At 44.2% G+C, this 18,627-nt stretch overlaps 1 protein-coding gene across 4 annotated transcripts in view; it reads right to left on the reverse strand.

The window, feature by feature from the left end:
* Nucleotides 1-2,988: 2,988 nt before the first annotated feature.
* The window catches only part of HERC2 (HECT and RLD domain containing E3 ubiquitin protein ligase 2), a 253,596-nt gene continuing 237,957 nt past the window's right edge, over nucleotides 2,989-18,627 (reverse strand). For all 4 annotated transcript variants that reach the window (XM_088024974.1, XM_088024976.1, XM_088024975.1 and 1 more), the window contains exons 84-93: nucleotides 17,475-17,662; nucleotides 16,752-16,949; nucleotides 12,996-13,079; nucleotides 8,650-8,791; nucleotides 8,289-8,483; nucleotides 7,537-7,649; nucleotides 6,734-6,924; nucleotides 5,699-5,804; nucleotides 5,095-5,307; nucleotides 2,989-4,012 (exon numbers count right to left, since the gene is read on the reverse strand). In XM_088024974.1, coding sequence (XP_087881100.1) covers nucleotides 3,740-4,012; nucleotides 5,095-5,307; nucleotides 5,699-5,804; nucleotides 6,734-6,924; nucleotides 7,537-7,649; nucleotides 8,289-8,483; nucleotides 8,650-8,791; nucleotides 12,996-13,079; nucleotides 16,752-16,949; nucleotides 17,475-17,662 — 1,703 coding nt within the window. In that variant the 3' untranslated portion in view covers nucleotides 2,989-3,739. The remainder of the gene's footprint in view (nucleotides 4,013-5,094; nucleotides 5,308-5,698; nucleotides 5,805-6,733; nucleotides 6,925-7,536; nucleotides 7,650-8,288; nucleotides 8,484-8,649; nucleotides 8,792-12,995; nucleotides 13,080-16,751; nucleotides 16,950-17,474; nucleotides 17,663-18,627) is intronic.

Below are 18,627 nucleotides of genomic sequence, written 5' to 3' on the forward strand. Positions count from 1 at the left end.
TGTGGAGGAGGCCCCAACCCCAGTGCCTGGCCCCACACTCGAATAGCCAGCATGTGGAAGCCCAGTTGCCCATACCTCAGACTTCTCCATTCTCTTCCACTGTCCCCAAATGAAATTATCTTAGCTAGTTTTGCAAGTCAAGACAATTTACACGTACATGGACTTAGGAAGCTCTTTCTGATATACGTAGATTTCTAGTTAACCCAGATGCTTCTAGTTGACAACCTCAGAAGCCAGTGGTCACCTTGATGCTGGACAGTATTCCCTGCCTGATGAAAATGAATGACCCGCCTTAGTGTTCATTGTTGAACACCTGTCAGCCAGGTACTGCCTCCACATTTTCTAGTGCTCAAACAGCCACTGGGGCAAGTGCTGCCATTTGTAGATGAGGTGTGTCTTCCAGAAGTGGACCTGTCAGAACTGGGCCCCGTGTCCAGCAACAACACAGAGCCAGCAGTCACTCCTGGTCATGAATCAAGTGGTGGAGCAGGGGCTACCTACTACACAACCACCCTGCACTTCTCTGCACTCAGGCCTGCTCCCAGGGCTGGGACATGCTCAAGAAAACCAATCCCAGCCCTTAAAGTTTGTACTTGGGATCTGAAGGATGGAGTGTACCAAGTGAATAAACTGCAGAGCAAGGCAGATGGCCATGTGATTGCATGGAGGGTGGACAAGTTCGAACAGAGGCACGAGAGGCTGGCAGCCCTGTAAGCAAGCACTAGGGAAGGGGAGGCTATCAGACCCTGGGGGATAATACTGGAGGTGGTCTATGCTAAGAAAACCAAAAGAATTTGTCAGGGATTCTAAAGGTGAACACTAGTGTCAGGCACCATATTAAGTTTTTGTAAGTCTAAACAGATGCAGCTTCATATGCATTGTAAATGCACATCTACTACTTTTATTGGTAGAGAAACACACATGATGCATCACACCATCTAATTGCCTCAGAAGGGATTAATCCACAGTTCAAAATGTTGATGGAAACTGCTAATGAAATTAAGGAGTCTTCATCAGTGACTGAGGACTCCCACTCGTAGCACAGTTTGCGTCTGTCTTTCCTACAGTTTACCTTTCCATAGGTTCTGCTGCACTAATTTCAATCTGCAAAAATGAACTATAACTTCAGGCCTCATAAATCGACAAGATTAAAAAATCAAATTGAAGAGGACAGGTAACTCTTTTATAGATTTGTCTTGGACAAAAATGAAGAAACCGTTACTATGAAAATCAAAGTCCCTCTTTTTTTTTTTTTGAGTGGAATAAATGTAGGAAAGAGATAATCCTCCAGCATTTCTGAAGTTAAAGAAAAAGAGCTCCTAACAAGTAGGTCTCAGGCAATTGCTTCTGAACAGTGCAAACACAGCAGAGACAAAGCCAGGTAGGTAGAAGGCATGGCTGTCCAAGCTGTTTGCAGTTCCCTGGACCACACTTCTGGTGATGACTTTGCAGTTGCCTCCTCTGCAGCAGTTTGACTCAGAATGCTTTTTCATTCAGTAATTTTTATCTAGGTTCTATCAGTAATTACCATATTGGAAATTAAAATTAAAATGTTTTAAAATATTGATTCATTTTAAAATAAAATAAACCCATTACTTAATTTTCTTTGAGATTTGAGAGAGCGAGAAAGAGAGAGAGAGAGCACACACAAGCAGGAAGGGCAGATGGAGAGAAAGAGAATCCCAAGCAGACTCCATGCTGAGGGTTGAGCCCAATGTGAGTCTCGATACCACAACCTGTGCTAAAACCAAGAGTCAGATGCCTAACCAACTGCACCACCCAAGTGTCCCAACAAACCCATTACTTATTAACATGAATACTATTCTGAAAAACTATTTTCCAAAACTAAAAAATTTAGTGATTTAGTGAGCAGAGCATTAACATGTTTATAATCTTTTTATCATCTGGCTTATGGGAAGATAGCTGGAATCTCATTTCTGTTTCTGCCATCCGTATATTACAATATAGTTTTGGTTGCAGGATATGAAGAAAATTTAGCTTCGTGTAGAAACATAGTTGGAAAAGGGAGAACCTTATGGGACACCATGAAAGGGAAACCAAGGGGTCCTCGAACAAGATTTTGAGAACAGCTCTTCTAGAGGCATGTCAGTCCACTTGTTTAGGGAGTTGGCCCTCAGAATGTGGGTGGAGGGACAGTTCATTTCTGAGCATAGGCCTCACCTGTTTTCAACTGTTCTCTTGCCCTGGGTAGTCAGAAAGGCATGTGTGCAGAGCCCTGCCTAACCCATTGTCTAGAGTCGTTCAGCCAAGACTAGCCAATCCAGATACGTGAGAGAAACAAATGTTGCATCTTGTATGCCACCAAATTTAGGGGTAGTTTGTTATGCAGCAAAAGCTGACTGACAACAAAAAGGTTGGTGATTTAAAAACTACCTCACAGATTATGGAGATTTTGAGCCAAGGTAAAAATAAAAGATTAATCTGGGCATGCACAAATTTGGTCATGGATAAATTCCCAGAAACCTCTCTTTGGATTCTCTAGTGCAAAACAATGTGTCCCTCTCCCAACATAAAATATCTCCTTTTGCCTTCATCTAGTTTACCTCAAGTTTGAGCACACCAGGCCTGTTAGCCAACTCTCCTACCCTATTCTCAGTCCTTCCCTTTGCAGAGAACCTGCCATACACACAACTCTAGAAGACGCAGCTCTCAAATCCTACCCCATGGCAAAATGGACCAGAAACACACGCCTGACCTCAGGCCAATGGGATAGGAACCAGGACAGGTGGGGGTGGAGGACAGGGGAACTGATCCTGAAGGCTCCTGGTCCCCAGCTCCCAACACCAGCCACTCCCCTTGAAACTACCCATTCTTTTACCCATTCCTCCTTTGTCACTGGAGTGAGTTTGGTTTTTGTAATCAAAAAAGTCTAAACTAGACTGGAATGTCTTTAATGCTCTATCAAAGACTATTTTTTGGTTGTAGCACATCCACCAGCGCTAGTCTAACCAGATAAGAAAGTTCAGCTTACATTTTTATGACAGATGTTTTATTCATAGGGAATTAAAATTTAAGGATATACAGGACACAAACATGATATATAGTATACTTGCTATGATAGATACTGCTCACAGAAAGGCCTCAATTTAAGTTACATACTGCATATGCTAAAATGTGCACCTGGGGAGAAGAGGGAGACCAATGGCCTTTTTGTTTTGGTTTTTGTTTAAATAACCTCTAGATGCATTTAAGTAATACTAATCATTTAATGTTCAAAAACCTTTTAATAAACAAATTCAGGGTAATATTAATTGAAATATTTATAATACGATTTAATCATTACACAGTATTTCCAATGTACAATCAAGACAATGCACAACACTTGAAAAGAAGAAAAAAGAAAAAAAAACAATCTATTGCACCCACAAGTAAAAAAGCTTTTTATTCATTTTGGGGATGCTGCAATTCAGTATTTATATAAACATTTACACATTGTAGTAAACACAGAAGTCCTACATGTAATGCAGCATTATGGGTAAGACCCTTTTAAGTCTCAAAAATAAATGTTAGTGTCCACCTAGTGCCCCACGTGCAAGGCTGATTTTCCGATCATTATTCCATTCATTGTTCAATCATGAGTGATCAGTCTCCCTGCCCACCCCCATGCATTTCAGAGACCTAATATTTCTCATCAAACACACTACCTCCTGCACTCTAAACTGCAGCACTCTGCCTCCTTGCTTAGTCTCGTGGTGTCTCGCGATGGCCTTTCTCCATCTCAGTGTCCTGTTAAATAATCCTGTGTAGAGTCTGAAGCAAATGAATCCACATCCTCATTCTCTGAGTCGTCACTGCTGTCATCGGCAGCTGGCTCTCCTGTAAGGGCTATGCGAGCATAATCATCTGTGTCTATCGATTTGCAAAAGTGGATGGCATATTTCAGCTTCTCCTCCAGCACCTGCTTACAGGAATATCTAGGCAACTTCAGCAAAAAGAAGCAAGTGTAGGACTCAGGAAGGAAGTGATCAGGAGGGTTGTATTTATCCAATACCTATTGATGAAAAAATGTTAAGTAATCAGAGACTATGTACAAGGACAGGTGGAACTGGTAATCTCTTTTACTATGTTCATTAGACTCTTGACTCTCACAAAAATCATAATATTTTTGGCTAAGAATAACCAAGTATAGAAAACAAATACTCAAAAGGAGCAACTCAATAATTCCTAGGACTTACAGTCAAAAATAGCAATTGGCTACTGTGGCAATTACTTTTGACAAATCAGTGCTGTGAACAGGGTCTGGCACAAGGGAGGCAGAGGACGTGGGCTCAGCACACACTGACATGGGGAATTCTCCTTAAACCCATTAGCCCCTTTCAACTACTATAGATAAAACACTATGAAGCCAGCAAGAATTGTGGACCCAGGAATTACCTATTTTGGGAGAGAAAAACTACATGTTGCTCTCAAAGATCTCTCTGACAAATGACTCCTATTTCACCCCCAGTCAGAGACTAAAGTCAGGCTGTGCTCAGGAAGGAGCCCATCCCCAAATCCTTTCAAGCATGCAGGGAACATGGACCCTCCACACCAATATGCCCCTCCAAGGAAGTCCGCCATCCCCCCAGTATTGCTACCTAGAAAGTCACACCTGTTGCCTCAGGGTAGAGGAGGGAGAGGGGGGTTAAGTCACTTCACCCCATCACTCGGCAAATAAACAAAGCCTGTTTCTGACCATTGAACCACAGAGTTATAAATCAAAGAAAAACTCTTGTTCTCAATATGATGGGTGCTCTTATTTTTCCCAGTAAGCAACATTACTTAATTTACCTAATTCAACCAGAGAATCAAATACATGCTTTAAATGACATGTGTGCTCAAAATCTCAAATATGCTGACATAATAGCAGTACCTTCTGGTGGTGGCCATATAAATTTTCCAGAAGCAGAAAGTGAGACCTAAGACCTATAGTCATAAAATTTTGAGTGATCAAATCAAAGAAGTTGGGTGTGCTCTTTATTACTGTTTCCAAGAAGAAGGAAAAACCACAAACCCATTTTCTAATCTGCTGTAGGATCATGTGCAAGGAGCATGCCCCCACAGCTGACACCATAAGATATGCAGGAACCGCACCTGGATGACGAAGTCTCTGCCTCGGAAGTCGGCGATGGTCCGGGGCAGTCTTGTCCGGCCCCACACAAAGCGAAGAAAGAGGGAACGCTCTGTGTTGGAGAAGGACTCCATCACCTCCCAGAACCACTGGATCAGGGATGCAGAAGGCTCGATTCCTTTGTATGTTGCCACTGACTTTAAGAGATGCAGAGGGATATCTGGGCTGCCACATACCTGCAGAGGGACATACCATCAGGGCTGGCTGACACTTCTGACTTTTCACTTCAGTACAGAGTCAAGCACTCTGTCTACCAAGGCTTGTTTCAGGCAGGACGTGTGTGAGAGCCAGAGTGGACAGTTGGGAGGATGGGTACCATGTGTTCAGGCGGATTTGCACTTGACCCTGTGCTCCACCCTGGTGTGGGACAGGGAGCTGCAAGGGGAGGAAGGACGCAGGCAGGGAACACCCACTTTTCAAACATGTTTTCACGTCATCCACCAGGCATGAGCATAATTCAGATGTAAATTAAGTGCAAGATTTAACCAAGAAGTTAACTAGTGGCACTGAATTGGTGGCTCGATATGCAAAAGGCAGTTCTAGGGCAGCAGCACTCGGGGGGCGTACCATCGTCTCCAATTCATATCCAGTGAAGAGGGAAAGAAGGGGGACAGGAACGACTCGGGCCATTCCCTCCCGAACGGCAGCCACCTGCTCATCAAATTCATGGAGTCTGAAAGAAAAAACTCACTTTGCATTTCTATCTTTGATAATGTAGATCTTGTCCTGCTCATACCAAGCCTTACCACACAGATGACCAAGGCATGTGCCTTATAAAAATGGCATCACAGAGCTTCTCACATACCGAGTTCACCTACACTGGCACATAGAAGATAATCTTAAAAACTACCTAGAGCTTCCAAGACACAATTCTTAATATTTATTGCACACCCAGGAAGGAGCCAGAATTAGATGTGCATAATCAGAGAACCAGGCTCCACAGCACCCACAGTAAGAACCCTCTGGAAGCAAATACTGTGTTCAGGGCCTTCATAACTGGCGAGTTAGGGCATAAGGCAGAAATGAACACAAAGGGACAGCACAGCACACTTGCCGGGACCACCCACAACCAGAACTCAGCAAGCAAAGCCCACCCAATGTGCAATCTCACCAAGTACCTGGCCAGGTGTTTCTGGAGAACAAGGTCCACTGTGTGGACTTGTAATGTCAGGTGGAAGCAGCAAGGAGCAGCAGAAGCGAGATGGGTGGCGTTGCTGACCTGCCGCACAGCAACCATGCGGAATGCTGGTGTGAGGATCAGGCAGGGGTAGGACCAGCCCTGACACCCTGCTGCCCAGGAGAGTTCACAGACCACAGAGGGGCACCCACAGGTCCTGTGACTTCTGCCGGGACAGCTCCCAAAACAGGACAATTCTATCCACCTTGGTTTTCTAGTCAGAGCCAGGAATCTCAGGCAAGAATAACGAATACTCTGACTTGGAGTACAAAATAAGCTTTGATGACTACAGATCAGCAATCACTGGAACCAAGCCCACTAGCATTTTACTGTATGGTATTTCTGAAAAATGCAGCCATCCAAGCAAACTATTTCCTATTTTTGCTATTTACTGAATCAAAACAATGGAAGGCAGATGACCCCACCTGTAGTTTATTGCCAGCCGGACATACTCTGCACGGTTGTCCAGGGTGATGTGTGTGTACTTGGAGCTCAGCTGGATGTCCTGGCCACTTGCACTTGGCACAGTGAAGGGCAGGCTCATGGCCTCAAACTCCTCTGAGGTGGCTTCATTGTCACGGATGTACATGAGCCCAGGGATAAAATCCTTATCAACCTTTTAAGGGAAAAAACAGAGCCCACGTGTTAAGTCAGGGTCTTTACCACACTTCTGACTGCAGTTCACACCTGAGGTGTTCAGCCATGAGGGGGCCTCAGTCTGCACTGGGCATACCTCAAGGCTGCTGGTGTATTATACATGCCAGGAAATAAGAGACTGGCAGTGAGAAAGTACTTCATGCAGGGAGCTGAGGAAAGAGCTTGTAATTCCAGGAAGTCCTTAAAATTAACCACTAAGAGAGCAACAGCCACTGGTTGGAGATGGATCCCACCCTACAGTCATGGTACCCAGGGAAGTATGGCCACAGGGAAGATGCTGGCTGCGGTCAGCCAGTCATGTCTCCCCACCTGAAAGCCAAAGCCACCACCCAGCCACTCTCAAGCTCTGCTCCTCCACAGGAAAAATGGTGAACTTTCTTACCTGACAAGATTTAAAGTTGCAAAGCATCACAAAACAGATGGGTCTATCAAGTTCTAGAAGCACACTGGCCTAACATCCACAGACCTTCTTTGCTACTAGAAGGTAGTCTGCAGCCAGGGGTGCCCCCTGTACTCTGTACCAGGCACACTAGGTGTCGCATTTCCCCATCCCTGCCTTCCTGGTGGTTACCTCGCTGAGGTCTGCAATGGTGAGGCTCATCCCAGCCAGCTGCTTCCAGACAGGCTCGGCCAGGTTGAGGCTCAGGGGACTCCCAGTCCGGATAGCGACGCCCAGTAACACACCTGCTCATTCAAGGCAGAAGTAACAGGAGATACTTGAAATCAATGATAAAACATACAGTTCAATCAACACCACAGAATAGCTCTACACTGGGCCTCAGTGCCTTCTAAACCAATGTTACCCAAATTCATGGAGACAGGTCCATCCTTAAAACATTCTGTCCTGTTCTAAATTCATTGTTTCCTTTTGTGCCTATGGGCCTAGTTACTAACTCTTCTCTTTCTACCAATAGGTATAAGCCACACAGAGGTCAATCTCCATTTCTTTGACGGCAAAACAAACAGATGGAGTTTCTCAAGGAAGGTGGGTGTAGTACCTGGAGAGATACAGGCAGCAACAGGAGCACCCAGCACAGATACTTAATGGAATAGAAGGGAGGGACTGAACAACTACCAAAACCCCTCAGATCCGATCCCAAGTTTCAGATACATTTAAGCTATAGAAATAAGGTATTTCAGATACTCTGTGTGCCAGACACTTTCTGGCCCTTAGCACCCAGCCACTCACTGATGGTTGGGTTCTGCGTGTCCCTGCACCCGCACACTGAGAAAGCTAAAACCAAATACTCAAAGTATTTGTCATTCCCAAGACAGAGTAGACATTAAGTAACTGAGGCCTCATGCCCGTGCGAGATGGCCCACCCAGAAAGCGGAACATGTTGGTGTGCACAGGCGCCCTGGCGGCAGGGCTGAACAGGTAGCAGTCGCGGTTGGCCCCTGACTCGTCTCTCCCATTGGGCGTCACGATCAGAAGCGGGGTGAGTCCATTCTGCAGTTCTTCACAGATCTCGGCTATGGACTCACTGTAGCCTCCACCACAGTCATCCACAGATTCACCTTGAGGGAAAGGAGAGTCAGCAACTCATAGTCATGCCAGCAAAGCCCCGTAAGGTACAGCTAGATGGACTTCTCAGCTGTCCTTGTAACGCCCAATGCACTACTGTCTGTGCTCAGACTGCCAACCCTCAGGACCACGGGCCTGCCAGTGCATGCAAGTTCTCACCCACAAACTTGACTTTCCAGACGCGGTGGGGGAGGAGAAGGCTGTCGGGACTAAACGAGCTCATCTTAGCACACATCTGCCCAAAGACAGACTTGGTCCCATCAGGGCCTGCTAGGCCGCCTTTACTCCTTGAACGTTTGACCTAGAGATGAGAAAAGAAATAAGTATGAAACAGCTACAGCAGCAGAAAGCACACAGCTACTATCCTCCACAGCTAACCAGCCCAGGACACCTGTGGCAACAATAAGCCCTACAGCCATTTGCCCTTCTTGTTACCCCTTTATTCCCTACCCTGATCACCAGGGTAGAAGTCCAGCCAGCACTCTGCTGCTGGACCTAAAGAGCTGTCACGAGTGGAGCCCACAGGCAGCAGCATTCAGATGCTGCTGCACTCACCCAACAAAACAAAGCAAAACCCACAGAAAACATGTGTACAAGGTGAAGAGCTTCTAGACTAAGCCTCATTTCTCTCTGACTGCTCCTCTTCCTCCCTCCTGCACACAAACGCTCTGAGCACCTCAAAGACTGGTCTCACACTCCTTTCCCCTCACTGGACACCACAGGTCTACTTGCTCAGGCCTCACACACAGGATGCCCACTGGACGGCTGTGCTAATGGAAGCTCTGCTATAATCATGGGAGGCATGGCCCCTGCTCCTCCGACTGCATGCAGCATGTTGCCACAGCACAGCACCCCTCAGGACTGGTGGTGTCTGAGTAAACAGTCCCTCAAGAAATCACAGACCTCGGTTGGCCATTCACGTGGGGTGGTGGCAATCCATGTGGTCAGGAACTACAATATGATTCATCCTCACACTTCATAACTTTAGCCATGGCCAACCACTTTACCACACTGCCTCAGCCTCCATGAATAAGATGCCAGGAACTCCAAAAGCAGCTCTCCTTGGCAGACTATCAGGACTCTGAGCTTCAAACCAAATGGCTGAGACCAAACCTGGAGGCACCACCTCAGCCAGAACAGAACCTTCATCCCCTCCCTTTACTCATCTGAATGTATCCTACTCCAACCCTTGGGGTCACTGCATCTCCCCCAAGTACAATCACTTTTTCTACCTGTATTTCTAACCCTAAGCTAAGATTTTCAAACAGATCAGACCAAGAGCCCTCAAGGCCCTCACCTGGTGTGGACTCACTAACCCTGCAGTTTTGTAGGCTACATAGTGCTTCAGAATCACCTGAGAAGCTCAGTCTAAAATAATGGCAAAATGAAAAGTTAAGGAAAAAAATGTTCATGAAAATACACTTTTCTGTTGCCTCCTCCAGCTAAACTCTCACAATCCTTAACTTCTTAGTAAGTTCTAGGGTGAGTTTAAATAGCTAATTCTCACACACAAATAATCATAAACAAGACTTACAAATAACGACAATAATGATAACAGCTTCCTATGGAATGAAATGTTCTTTGTGACACACATTTGATTGTATGTTCACAAATGTGATTTCATTTAAATCTCACAGCAGTTCTTCAAGGTACCCAATATCCCTGGAGGAAACTGAGCTACAGAAAGAGGGATGTGTCCACCCATGAGAAACAAGATGCAGACCCAGCTTCCCACTCTGATGAATGTCACATCACCTCCATTTACAATACTAATTAACAGAGACTGATGCTCTTAGCTCCTCTGAAGGAAATGGCTATGAGAACACAGCTATGACTCTGCAAGGTACAGACTGCACCTATGTACCTGTGGCTACTTCTGGACAGTAGGAATGTAGTCATTTTAATTGCCTTTAATCTGAATTTTCCAAATTTTCAGAAATGAGCATGCTCATTAATTCTGCAATAAATTTTAAATTAAAAATGTTTATGTACACTGACTTTCAGATTGTTATAAAACTAAATTATATCCAAAGAAAAACCCTCCAGGAACATGCCTATGTTTTGGTGTCTCTAGAACACTTTGCAGACAGTATGAGAATATTTATAATAGCATTCCCATGGGAGAAGGCTGATGCCAACAGCAACCTGTAGCCACAGGACAGCTGATGCCACCTTTCTGGATCAACTCGTATGTTGAGCTCAACTCAAGATGAATGGAATACCTCCCATTCTCACCCCCTATTTGTACAATTCTATGTCCATCTTTGTGGAAGATCTTTCTAGCTTCAGGAGGAAAGTATGAAATCTGAACTGAAGAGGACCTAACTCCAGTACCAGAGGGCCACTAGGTATACTGGAGTATGAAATATGAAGTATGAAATATGAACTGAGTATGAATACTCATATGAGTATGAAATAGTATGAAGTATGAAGTCTGAACTGAAGAGGACCTAACTCCAGTACCAGAGGGCCACTAGGTATACTGGAGTATGAAGTATGAAGTATGAAATATGAACTGAGTATGAATACTATTTCATGAGTATGAAATAGTATGAAGTATGAAATCTGAACTGAAGAGGACCTAACTCTGGTACCAGAGGGCCACTAGGTATACTGGAGTATGAAACATGAAGTATGAAATATGAACTGAGTATGAATACTCATATGAGTATGAAATAGTATGAAGTATGCAATCTGAGCTGAAGAGGACCTAACTCTGGTACCAGAGGGCCACTAGGTATACTGGAGTATGAAATATGAAGTATGAAATATGAACTGAGTATGAATACTCATATGAGTATGAAATAGTATGAAGTATGAAATCTGAGCTGAAGAGGACCTAACTCTGGTACCAGAGGGCCACTAGGTATACTGGAGCAGTCATGGCATGCTGCACTGAACGCTGTTTATGTGCATTTTAAAATGCTAGTATGAATTTGTCCTTTATCCATTCTATTTTTCAAACACGTACTGAAGATTTTCATAACATAAGGCACTGTGCTGGAACATAAAGACAAGATGGAAAGAGGTATTCAAACATGATGAACCAAAATCTGAGATAAGAGAAAGACAGGAGAAACATGTCTAACCTGGGTTCCAGGTCACTATGGCTCAATGATGCCAAAAGCCCCAGATTTGAATACCTGTATTAGGCCGCTGGCCCTGACCAGGCACCTGTGTGTGTGTGACTGGGGCAGGCATATGATCTAGGAATACCCAACCATTTGTGTTAGTCGAGCTTTCCTCACTTACAAACTTCAGTGTTTAAGACGTAATAACGTAGAACAAACCAAAATGATCCTCCAAGGTGGAGAAATAAAACCTTTTTTTATGAACCTAATTAAACAGCCCATTTGTTTGTAGAGTGGGCTGACTGACCTCCAGCTTAGCATTAACAAGTCTGACGTCAGTGCAGGGACTACTTCCATCAGTGTGGTCACATGTGTTCTCCAACAAATGACAAGAGTTTGTGTCTTAATTCAAAATGCCCCCAAGAACAACTCTGGAGAAATGTCTAGTCATGCAACCAACATCAGGGTAAAAATCATGTGTTAATATAAAGGAACAAAGAATTTGTTCTTTGTAACTCTGTTTCTGTTCCAAGAAGCGGGGCCATTTCATTTGCATGTTAAATGTCAAGTGCACACAATATCATAATCAGTGCTGGAGTTCTCTTGTTTTTAGTTAATTTTTTAAACTGTAAGTTTATCTATCCTTGGCAGCAGGATTAATTCAGAGATGGCCTACTTTCCATTTCTCCGATTATTATAGAACAGTATTAGTGATTCTGGTCTACTAAGAATGCAAAGAAAGCTATCAGAGCCAGAAAGGGTGTGAGGCTGGTAAGAACAGGAATTGTGCCCATATACAATTTGATGTATGGAGGGCCTTTGACTGGCCCTGCTTCTCAGAAACTAACACAAGGAGGGCAACTGAAGACACATTTGTAGTTGGGGCTGTGCCGAGAAGCCCTGCTATATCCCAGAAAAGTGGGCACAGCTTTCCAGCCCCCTGCAAAGAAATCTGACAGAGAAAACTAAGAGAACATGGGGTAGGTGGTCAGCAAAAATAATCCCACAGTCCCACTGTAGGGCAAGGAGAGGTGCTTACAATGTAATAAGGGGGAAAAAACAGCAAGTTACAAAAGAGAGACATCCAGTTTCAATTATAACAAACATACGAACACACCTCCAAATGTCAGTAGTAGTTATCACTATGTGGTGGAAGTATGGTCCTTTTTACTTTTCCCTCTTTGCTTATCTGTATGCATCCTTCTGGATTATCTGAAATAAATCTTTCTTACTTCTGTTACAAAGAAAACAATTTACATTCCCAACTCAAAGCCTCGGCACCACAGGACATCACAGACAGGTGGCACCTTACTCTCTAAAGCAAGGACACATGAGAAAGTTTGCTCTTCCCCCAAGCTGTGGGGGACCATAACTCCCAACCACGAAACCATCCCATCTGAGAAGTGTCAGACTAAGAACAATTCCACTTGTTACCTGAATCCGGTTCAACTCTACCACAGGACCATGCTGGCGATCTCGCACCATAGTTGCTTGTACTACTTTTCGGAAAGCTGCCTCCTAAAACATAACAGATGGACAAAATTTAGAATCTGCTATAGGAAATATTATAAATCATATATAAATCATGTCATAGTTTTGTTTTAAATATCCATTCTATTTTTCAAACATGTACTGAACATTTTTGTAACATAAGGCACTGTGCTAGAACATAAAAAGAAGGATAAATAACAGATAAATCATGTCATAGTTTTGTTTTAAATAGCCTTTCCTAAAAGTCAAATTTTCTTTTTTTCTTTTTATTAAGTTCAATTAGCCAACATTAGTTTTTAATGTAGTGTTCAATGATTCATTAGTTGCATATGAGACCCAGTGCTTATCACAATACATGCCCTCCTTAATACCCATCACCCGATTACCCCATCCCCCCACTCCCTCACTTCTGCAACCCTCAGTCTGTTCCCTGGAGTCCAGAGTCTCTCATGGTCTGTCTCCCTCTCTGATTTCTTCCCATTCAGTTTTCCCTCCCTTTCCCTGTGGTCCTCCACACTATTCCTTATGTTCCACTATGAGTGAAACCATATGATAATTGTCTTTCTCTGCTTGACTTATTTCACTTAGCATAATTTCTTCCAGTTCCATCCATGTCGATGCAAATGGTAGATACTCATCCTTTCAGATGGCTGAGTAATATTCCAAAAAGTTAAATTTTCTTAAGAACGGTAACTATAAACTCTTTTTGAATCGTGGGGTGGTGTTGGGGGCACAGCCTGGAACCCATGCACAAACCTATGCAGAAGCCCACCATCTGGAGGCAAGAGGAGCCCACCACACTCTGGGGACAGAGTGGGGAGGGCCAGAGACTGGCACGTGTCTGCTCTGACTTAGAACAGAGGCCAGGCCCAGAGAATCGACTAGAAAACCAAGGGCTCCCAGACAAACCACAAGTCCACGAGTGGCAGGACTGACATTAAACACTATGTCTCAGTGTCATGGTCCTGACAAAGCCACAAAACAGCCGGAGGGCCAGGGAGTCCTGTAGGTCAGGCAAGGCTTGGGGTGAGGATGGGGAGACCAATGAAGGAGGGAACATATAGACACCATACACTGAAAGAAACCTGGAATACCCAGGGCAAGACAGCAAGAAAAGAGAGTGGGGCCCAACGTCACCCAGGTAAAGGCAGGCCTGCCATGCTTATATGGACAAGGGCACAGGCAGCAGCAGTTGGGACAGGAGGAGGGAAAGAGACCCAAGAGACTTAAAGGAGGTAGGATCAGTGGGAGTCCCAGGTCTCCGCCAAATGGGTGACGCTGCCCTTGTCCAGAGACAGGGTGGCTGGGGGAACACAAGGTATCTGCAACAGGGTCTAGGTCCCTCTCCCAGGTCAGAACTCCAACCTCTGACAGGAGGAAGGGCAAGAGCCCTAAGCAGCCCAAGGAGGGACCTCAGACGTAAAAAAGATCAAGTGAGGGTGTCAGAGAGACAACCAGTCCACAGAGGCGAACCCATCACAGCACACAGGAGCTCAAAGAGGTACACCCATCACCACGCATGCACCCTCATGTAACACTTACCAGCTACTTTTGCCCTCCACCCTGTCTAATCTCTGCTTTACTAACTACTCAGCCCAGAACCAAGCGCAGTTCCTCCTCCACAGGAACATGCATTTCTCTTCTCTGAATGGCCTCACCCAGACTTGCTCTCCTATGGTGCTCTCTCAGCTTCTGTGCTCTGAATTCCATCCTGGTAATAACTCTCCATGATCACAAACAAACGACACCCACTCCCCAAATTTTCCAGCAGATATGATCCTTTCCTACCCAGGACCAGAACAGAGGCCGATTACACATTCCCTGCCACTGAGGATACCTGCTGAACTCCCTTAGCACTCCTGCTGTCCCACCCCTGTGCTCACAGCCTTCAGAATACTCATGCAGTCCCTGTGGTGCACATCGTGCTCTCACTTGGTTTTCTCCCTATGAGGGAAGGTTTTTTTCCCCTAGCTGCCTATTATCACCTCTACTCTGACAGATAAAAAAAAATGGTAAAAGAGATCAAATTTCCTACTTTTTATTATCAGAAAATGGTTGAAGTTTCATATCTATGTTCATATCAGTGTTATCTACACACTTTTTCTTGTTCCCCACCATCAAAGAGATGTTACCATTACCACAATCCTTATCAGTGTCCACTTGTCACTAAGCCACACATGAAAATAAAACATGTGGAGATGCCTGGGGGGCTGAGTTGATTAAGTGCCTGCCTTCGGCTCAGAACATGATCCCAGGGTCCTGGGATCAAGTCCTGCATCAGACTCCCTGCTCAGTGGGGAGCCTGCTTCTCCCCCTGCCTGCCACTCCCCCTGCGCACTCTCACTCTCTCTCTCTGACAAATAAAATCTTTAAAAAAAGAAAATGTGTGTACCAGTCCCCTTCAGCTAAGTGCAAACAAAGCCAATCCTGAGGGGAAAAAAATCTGCTTGGAATGGGCTCCAAAACATCTAGATTTTATTATCATTAAAAAAATATATATATGGGGTGCCTGGGTCTCAGTCGGTTGAGAGTCTAACTCTTGGTTTTGGCTCAGGTCATAATCTCATGGGATCAAGCCCTGCATCAGGCTCCATGCTCAGCAGGGAATCTGCTTGAGAGTCTCTCCCTCTGACTCCTCCCCCACTCGCATGCGTGGTTACTCTCTCTCTCTAATAAATAAATAAATCTTAAAAAAAATAAAATAAAAATTAGGGGTGCCTGGGTGGCTCAGTCAGTTAAGCGTCTGCCTTCGGCTCAGGTCATGATCCCAGGGTCCTGGGATGGAGTCCCGCATCAGGCTCCCTGCTGAGAAGCCTGCTTCTCCCTCTGCCTGCCATGCCCCCTGCTTGTGCACTCTCTCTCTCTGTCAAATAAATAAAAGTTTTTTTAAAAAAATAAAAAAACGAGAAAATTAAATTAAATTAAAATTTAAAAAGACCATAATCTTTGATAACAAAATAGGCCACAAAATAGATCTCAGGATCAATAGACTCTTCAGAATTAGGAGCCCTCAAATCTGACCTCTACGCTTTTTTCAGCACAAATATTTCCCCTATCACACATTGGTTCTTTTAGAACATCCTGTCAACCTGCTTGCCAGAAAGTTCAAATTATTACTTACTCTAGAAAGTTCAAATTATTACAAACGTCAATGGGTCAAAATCTGTCTGGTGATTTTTATGCGCCCTCATTCATGATTCTATTCACAGCCTGTTAAATTATGCTTTGACAAGGAATCTCTAAATATCCTGGTACAGAACTTTCATCTAAATCATCTAGACTACCTGGCACTCTCTGCTGGACATCCCTGGGGAAGAAATTAGCTCATTTTTTCTTCCTGCTGCCAGTGGGGATTTGCTATAATGTCTCAAGGCTAGCCAAGCAGAGAACATTGCCAAGAAGGCTTAGTTTTGCAAACCACCCCACCCTTTTGGGGAGGTGGGAAGCAGAGATTACAATAGGAAAATGCCACACCACACTATTAATTTTTAATGTAAGCTCTAAAAGAGAAGACATTTTTGTCTGTTTGTCATTGATGCATTCTGGGCACCTAGAACAGAGCCTGGCATATAGTAGGAGCTCAATGAACATCTGCTGAATAAGCTTTATTCTGTATATTTCCAGTTTGGGAATTTTTGTTGTATTAAAATTTACTGAAAATACCAGTTCTGCCTACAACAAAGACTGCTAAAAGAGTACCTTTCCTTGGGATATCAGAATTCCTCGCAGAGTGTCAAACCCCACAGAAGGCCCAAGTCCAGTTTCATCAAGAGAGCCCTCCAGGTCGAACATAGGGATACAGGGGCAGAAGAGCTCTGAGATGTGATGTAGCAGAAGCAGCCGATTCCGCAGTGCTATTATGGGGATTTCCTGCAAGTGATTGTATTCCATGGGAACCTGAAACGTTGAAACTGTATTAAGTCAACTTAGGTGTCAAATGCACAGATAAGCCATAGTTTGTAGATGAATTCTGAAAATATTTTTTTCAAAAACAGAGAAGCACTGTTACTTCTGAGTCTGGCATGAATAACCTCATTGTTTTTAGAACCATATTCTGGCCAGCTTGACTGCTTGAGTCAAGTAATGTAAATCAAGGAAAATGCTAAAAAAATTAGTCTATAGAAATATATTTACTAAGGAATATGTGCAGCTTGTACTATCAGAATGGTTTTGTATAGCTTGTAAGATTTAGAATGAAGGCTGACATAACATAGAACGTTGGTTAATGTGACTATTAATAATGGTTCTTAAAGGTACTGTTTTTCACATTATGAACCAGAAATATTTCCAACAGAACACTTCTGTAAATATACAGTGGAAAATGAAGTGTGAGTGTGGCTTACATGCATAATTCAATACACAGATACTAACTTTGTCACTACTTGTACACCTCCTAGCCCACCTGGCCCAATCAGTACTGACCTGTGCAGGAAGCTTCCCAGCGCTGGCAGGCTTGCTGGTTGACCAGGCAAGGGTATGTGCTGAGCCGCAGGCCACACGGTTGACCTTCTTACCCTGAAGGGCAGCTACCAACCGGGGCCTCTGGATGGCATTTGTAGTTCCATCTCCCAGTTGTCCCTCATCATTGTCGCCCCACGTATAAACTTCTCCTAAATGAAGTGAATTTAGAACAAGAACTTGTATACTAGGGCTAATGAATGCACAACCACCAATATCTTCTCATCACAATCATACTCCCTCTTCAATGGGGTGCTGGTAGTCAACTGTCTGAAAGTCAACTTCATGTGTGACCTACATGTCTCTAATCACAGCACCCAAAGAGGTAGCATGCTTCTCAGAACTCTGGACAGGCCCTGCTGGCCAACATGCTTTTTCTAGTACTAAGCACATAACTGCAGTAGTTCTTAATCAGAACAAGTAACAATAAAATAGATGGTAATATCCTTAATTGCCCAAGTTAATTTTTTATGTTAAATGGAGAGGAAAAAAATCAGTTTTTTAAAAAACACAACCCGTTTTTAAAGGAAACACAGTTCTTCCTATAGTTGTTCATAACCTAAACATGAGATTCATCATTGATGAGAATATTTTTTAGTGTACCATGCTAAATCCCAACCATGAACCACCACCAGAAAACTGTTCTAAGGGTAAGATCACTCGGTGACTAAAATAGAAATGAGTTAGTTGCCATATCCACAAAGACTCCTCAGGGAGCCATGCCACAAGCAGCACTCTGTAAGGTGTGATGCCTGCATGATCAAGGGCAGTGTGCTTGTGTCCCGCCTCTTCCCATTATGGACAGTTTAGTCCTAAAGTCACTGTGTGGGTGTCACAGCACAAGTAAAGAGAGGAGGACTTCTCAGCAGAGGTACAACTGGATGCAGAGACTCAGAGTCCACAAATGATAAAAACTTCCATATAGGGAGTGTCCCAGTGTGGGGAAGTGGCCCAAGCAGAGAGACCAGTACCCCATGTGGGGGTGGCCCAGAGTGGACAGTCACAGCCCGAGATGGGTGAGGATTCATTCAGGGGAGAGGGCAAAGGCAATGATGGGACGCTGGTCACATGCAGGCAGAGGGACTGAATCACTGCATTAGGGATAATGAAATCCAGG

Source organism: Eumetopias jubatus, unplaced genomic scaffold (genome assembly GCF_037043125.1).
Source record: "Eumetopias jubatus isolate StellerSeaLion01/CBP00866 unplaced genomic scaffold, mEumJub1_p1.0 scaffold_7, whole genome shotgun sequence".
NCBI classification, from domain to species: Eukaryota; Metazoa; Chordata; class Mammalia; order Carnivora; family Otariidae; genus Eumetopias; species Eumetopias jubatus.